General features: G+C 42.5%; 1 protein-coding gene across 1 annotated transcript; it reads right to left on the reverse strand.

The window, feature by feature from the left end:
* Positions 1-5,647: 5,647 nt before the first annotated feature.
* Positions 5,648-6,441, reverse strand: LOC115685622 (peamaclein-like). The gene is made up of 2 exons (XM_030610708.2): positions 6,181-6,441; positions 5,648-6,037 (listed from the first exon to the last, which is right to left on the reverse strand). Exons 1-2 carry the CDS (start codon positions 6,266-6,268, stop codon positions 5,853-5,855), a joined length of 273 nt encoding a protein of 90 aa, XP_030466568.1. The 5' UTR covers positions 6,269-6,441; the 3' UTR covers positions 5,648-5,852.

Genomic DNA, 6,441 nt, shown 5'->3' on the forward strand with positions numbered 1-6,441 from the left:
AAGGAAACAAAATCAAACAAACGAATAACCACCACTGTCGAAATCAATCCACGCAATCTGTAAGATTTGTTTTATCATCTTTGAATTAGGGAAACGGTATAAACTAATGATCATATCCATGTGGTTATGAATATTGATGGAAGGCTATTCGTTTAAATTTGGGAACAAAATAAAATCTATTATCGTATCTAAATGGTTATGGATAGGACAAAGATTTTCCGTGCTCTCGAGTATCGTATCTCATGGTTGAGATCGGATAGTCATCCAAGCACGTTGTTAAGTTAGGAATTTCCTAACTTAGGGTATCTTTTGGAATCTTGCGGGTATGTCATGCATCATTTAAAAATATCAACTAATCCACCGAAGATATCTAAACCAATCAAATTAGGCTAAAAAATATTTGAAACAATATCAGATAATGTTTTTACCTAATTTGCGGATAACTTCCAAGTTTGAACCCAACTCAAATTGGGATTGTGGGTCACGGGACGGCCGATGGTGGTAGAGGTGGCGGCGACTACGACGGGCACGGCGCTAGGGACGGTGCGGCACATCAACAGAGCTAGGCAAGTGTGGTCACGGGAGTGACCGGAACGACGCGGCACAGCAGCAAGGGCGCGGCCGGGCACAAGCATGGCAAGGCCTCGGTCAGGTGCGGATGCAAGCGCGGCAGAGGCTAGGCCAGGCATGGGTGCGAGCACGGGTGCGGCACAGCAACAGGGGCGCGATCAAATGCGGACACGAGCGCGGCAAGGGCTCAGTTGGGTGCAGGTACGGCACAGCAGCGGGGACTCGGCCAGGCGCAGGCACAGGCACAGGTGTGAGCACGGGCGTAGGCACGGGCACGGGCACAAGCACGGGCACGAGCACAGGTGCGAGCGCAGGCATAGGAATAGGCACAGGCACGGGCATGGGCACGGGCATGGGCATGGGCGTGGGCATGGGTGCGACGATCGGCCATGGGGAGGCACAATCGACGAGTCTCCTTTGCTCTCTCTCTCTCTCTCTCTCTCTTTCTTGCTCTCATTCTCGCTTGTGCTCTCTGAAAATTATGATCCCTCTCTTCGATTAAGGGTATATAACAACATATTTATAACCTCAACCTAGGTTAATTGGCCGGGCTTTTATAATATAATGGGCTTTAACTTGGGCTTTCTTCAATTAAAGTTTAATAGGTTGATTTAAGCTCAAATTAAGACAACCATGGCCTTTTTACCCTTGAAATTTTCGGCCCCTGTCTCCCTAGCTTGGCTGAGTACTGCTCAACGTGTAAGCTAGATTTGCACGACTGACTTTAAGTTCATTCGTCACCGCCGGTCCAATGCAAAAATGTAGTTAAACTAAATGATTCTAAACTATATGCTATGCGATCTAATTTTTTAATATTTTTGTTTAGGGGTTAGAGATTAATCCCTAATTTTCTATGCACTGATTATTAAGTGGTTAACCAAAATTTAGGTGTCAATATCACCGGTCAGGTTCTCAGATTTCAGGTTCTACCCTGAAACCATGCTTACCCCTACTGACAAGTGGGATGTGCACTTTATTTGGGATGAGCATCGAGTCTACTTCGATTCGGAAATCGGAGCGTATTGATCTGGATCAGCCAGTTCAAGACCAGTTTTAGTGAGGATGGGTTCAGTCCCGATTCATTTCCAGATCTAAACTGTTTCAACCAGTCCGGTTCTTAGGTTGAATTGATTTTGAAGCTTTTTTGTAGGAAGAAGATACTTCTGCAACCATCAATAGTTGAACAATGGATCTTGACACGAACAAACAAAATAATCACAACCCACCCATGGGTAGATCAGTTGGTTAGGGCATACTTGGGATTGTGTGGTTAGGCGCACTGGTCCCAAGTTCGATTCTCCAGCTGAGCACTTGTGATTTAAGTGGGGGGCCATGACGGTGAATTGTTGTGCTAGTCTCCCCCGAGGAATAGTCGAGGTACGCGCAAGCTGGCCCGGACACCTCGGTTACCAAAAAAAAAAAAAAAACAAAATAATCACTTGATGAACGAATTTTTTTTAAGCGAAATGGTTCAATTTTTATATTCTATCATAATAATTTGCTATTTTATCCAAAACACAAAATGAGTCAATCCTCAAGTAAAACCGGCATTTCAGAGTCGATCCATCTAGTTCTTAGTTCCAATCTATTGGAATCGAGGGGGGAGGGGGGATTTATAGTATACTTTAGCTTATTTCATGTTATTGACCTGATTCTTATAGTGGAAGATTTTCACCTTAGGATCATTCACTTGGTCACTTGCATTCATGTCAATGTACTATGCTGTCGCAATTGTTCTTAAATCCAGCAAATCTCTTAAGAGTATGTGTGCAAGTTGATGTGAATGGAGTTTCACAACGATAGTACAAAGATGGACTTTCTTACCGAGAACTCTAATCCCACGTCGTGAATATACATAGAATTTGACAGTGACACTGTACATATTGTGTCCTAAAACTTCTTTCACGCTTTCAGGTACAAAGAACGACGTATGGATGGGTATAACTACGCAGGCAAGGCTCAAGCAGAAAATGTATTGTCCAGGCTCTCAGCAATTCACACTTTGGAAATGGGTGGGTGGGACGCCCTTTAACATCGAAAAACCTAAAATACAACCTAAGAATGTTTTTACAGGTTCACAACTCTCTCTAAGCATTATCTAATAGTCCTATACCTGTTACAAAATGTTCGGATTGAGTAATAACTACTTTACACTATCCACTCACAACTTGAAAATATGAGTTTGGCGAGCTTGCATTGCAAACTCCATAAAAATGCTAGCAGCTCAGAAGTCTTTCCACACAAGTCGTAGTACTAGCCATTTAGAGATTTATGTTCACAATGTAAATCAAACTTATGATCTCTTAGAAGACAAGTGGCCCGTTTACCATTAGGTCAATCACAATGGTAGTAGCAACCAATCGTTTAGGATTTATGTTATATACAAACAGAAGTGGGTCCTACTCTTGATGGGTGGGCTGGGCTGCTATTGGGCTTTATCTTCTTTTATTGTTGCCATCTATTGATGAGGATTTGAGCTTAGTCACATTCGAGCAAAGCCTATTCATTAAGAAAGAGCTTTGACTTTGACATGGAATTTGGGCTACAAGCAAGGCCATTCTAGGAACATGTCAGATGCTAATCATCATCATTCATGCATGATACGATGTATTTTCATACGATTTGACATCTGAATTAGACCAAGTCGCACTAATATGGTTTGCACGAAAAAGAGGAGTAAAATCGACCAACCTAAATTAACCTTCAAACGAAACGAAACCATACCCTATTAATTGGTGTGATACCGCAACGAATCGTGTGGTATCACGCCGTCATAGAATTTAATCTACAAGTAGGCTCTTGTAATTGCGGGTTCACTCCTGACTCGTGCGTTTGTATGCAGAACAATAATCACACGCTTAAGAGATCATCACGTGCAGCTTCTTGAAAGATTCGGTAGTTTATCAGCTCGTTGAATGGAAAATTGAGCCTCAAAAGAAGTGGTGTGGTTTTAGTTTCCTCTTCAATGTCTACATGTTCAGTTGTGATAAACTTTGTTTGTGTTCCCTTTTGCTTGAATAAATCATCTTCATGAATTTGAGAAGCCGTATGAACACGGGGCACAATCAGCTATTGCCGGTTGGAGTAGAAATAGCTGATTGCAGAAAGATATCGCGACCACACTTACAAACATCGTAATGGAGTTGCTGAGTTGTCGCAGCATTGGAATTCTTGGACATTCAGCACTCTTTCAAGATATGTTTTGAGTTCAGAGAGGGACGGCCAATGTCAATGTCTGGGAACTTTGTGCTCATATGACCTGCCAATTTTTGCTGCTTATCATTTCTCTTACAGTATCTTCTTCTTGATCGGTGCAGCACATGGTTATGGCGTAATAATTTGGCAGTGGCGGCAGTAGCTTCTGCAGCACTGTTGCTTACCCTAACGAGCATCGCACTATGGTTCGTTTGGAAGAATAACTGGCAACAATCTGGTGCATACAAGCCTGTAGGTGTTGCCATTCCTGAGCAAGAACTTCAGCCGCTTTGATCCAGGCACGTTCATCTGCTCATTATGATTTTTTGGTGGACGTAAGTTATCAAAATACATCGATAGAGGAAGGATTTCTAACTGGACCGATCCCCTCTTCAGTTGGAGGAGGGTCACGTTCGACGTAGTTTGTCTACGAAGTAGTTCCTACCACGGGTATATAGCAGAAGCCTACAAAGCAGTCCCTCACACGGTTATACGGTAAAAAACATACCAGGCAGATGAAAAGATCAGAAGATTGCTTAGCGTAACTGTTCGCTCATTTTACGACGAGGAATATCCTTCACCGAAATTTCGATTTTCGGTTTTTATTAAGATAGGTTCTGTGGCTTGACTTCTAGGAGAATTGTGGCGAAAAACAGAGTGTAACACAGGATTATATGGAATGGATAGAAATTGAATGGACTGGAAATGGATCTGAGATCAACAAAGTTCCAAGCTACGTTACAATACTCCTATGAAAGCTGTAAAGGACTTGAAAGTTAACTAAAGCTACAGGAAGCTGTAAATACAGGAAGTAAAGGTGCATAGGAAACTAAAGTGCAGATAAGCTTAAGTGTTTTTGCATTGTTGTTGGTCGTGCCTTCCTCTTTGCTTTCTCTGAGTATTTGTATCTCCTCCTATCCTGTAACTGCTTGTCGGTTACTTCCATGTTTTCAAACTTTGAATTTTGGCGCTTCCAATAACTGCCTTTTCTAACCACGTTTTTCCAGTTTTATTGTCCGCCAAAACTTGATCTCAACCGCTGAAATGACTTCAAATCTGGACAAGTAACTTCCCACGATATGCTCGTGCTCACTATCCCCGCTTTTGCTCACAACTTCTTACTATCGTGATTTACGTGGCTGGGCTGTGATTCTTTAGTATATTCCCGAAGTGTAAACCTCCCGAGTTTCGGGAAAGGGTCGCCGTCCTGAGGCATAAATATTCCAACTTCCTGAACTATAACTTTCCATCTTTCGGTAAATATACATATTTTTATCAATTACCGAATTCGGGACATGATGCCATTCACGCTTGCTCCTCAGCATGTTTCCGAATTTGGTCCAGACGTGTTTCGGAAGATGGCTGATTTCCATTATACACCAAATTCGGCACTAAAGCCGACTCAGCATTTATGCCGATTCTTATTTTGGTGTCAACAGTAACATAGGCAGCTGCGCCACTTTTGAAGAGACGGAAAACCGCCGAACAAAAAACCATCCCTGCAGCTAACTAAGTGAACGTTGAATTACATGCATTGGGCTTGATCACATGGTTGGATCAGGAAAGCACCGACTTCTATTGATTTCGCAATAGATCAGAGTAAAAATACTCATGTGGCTACTTGTAACACTCAATCTGTTGTTGAATCTTTAGCTTTTACATCACTTACGTGCTCGTAACCCTTTATCTTATGTCTATTTGCTCGATATATTATAATATCATGAGACGACATTTAGCAAAATCATTTGAATAAAAGAAAAAACGAGAGAGAGGTTACTCCGAGATGATTACGTTCTCCCAGATTCAAGAACGTACATGGTCAAAACTTCGAAAGACAAAAGCTCGCTCTTGGAATCACGAAATCAAGATTACGCACTCGAACTGCTTTAAACTACAGGCGGTATCATGTTCCATTTTCGTGGCATATCCACATCCAAAATGAACTCAAGTGACCAAGATAAGCTGATAACCAGCTGTCTAGTCTCAAACATATATGTCTCGATAGCACTTCATAAGCCCTATAACGTAAGATAGGCGTAATTATTTTGATAATCATAGTTAACGAATATTTAAGGCGTTAATGATGTTCAAGGGCATTTCGGCTTGCCCTTGGAGTTCTTGAGGTCACGGTAACAAGGGCACTCGTGCTTGTTGCCGTACGTGCCGGAGGGGACGCACTTGCACTTGTCACAGCAAATCTGACAGTACTTGATGCACCGATCCTTCATCCCCGCCTTCGAGCACCTCGCCGAGCACTTGGACCCGCAGAAACCTCGCAAAATTCAATCAAACCTTAAATTAGTCCAAGTAAAGTTTGGTTGGGCGTTTGAAATATTGCCAAGACACCACTCTCGGTTTGACACATCGTTTTTTCGTAGGTTAGTATGCTCTGACAATGAAGAGTCATGTGCTTACTTGATTCGGCCATTGTCGAGTCGAGCAGAGAGGAGCTGACGACGACGAGAAACGCGAGAAGGAAAACTGTTGCTTGAACCATCTTCATAGGGTAAGTGAATGAAGCTGAGATCTTTTGATTTTGAGTGTGTGAATGTGTGTGTTTGAGTGAACAATGTGCGAGGCAGTGATGGGGAATGGTAGGGGTTATTTATACATGAGACGAGAGGAAGGCAAAGCGATGAAGTGTGCAAATGAAAGTGAATTGTTGTTCATGCAACA

The sequence above is a fragment of the Syzygium oleosum genome, unplaced genomic scaffold (genome assembly GCF_021117445.2).
Source record: "Syzygium oleosum isolate NSW1041296 unplaced genomic scaffold, Sole_v2.1 Sole_v2.05, whole genome shotgun sequence".
Classification (NCBI taxonomy): domain Eukaryota; kingdom Viridiplantae; phylum Streptophyta; class Magnoliopsida; order Myrtales; family Myrtaceae; genus Syzygium; species Syzygium oleosum.

Bases quoted from the DNA above. Each gene is read 5' to 3' on its own strand.
- LOC115685622 (XM_030610708.2), bottom strand. From the start codon at position 6,268: ATGAAGATGGTTCAAGCAACAGTTTTCCTTCTCGCGTTTCTCGTCGTC. The intron at 6,038-6,180 runs GTAAGCACATGA...GAATTTTGCGAG, and splicing joins CTCGACAATGGCCGAATCAA to GTTTCTGCGGGTCCAAGTGC.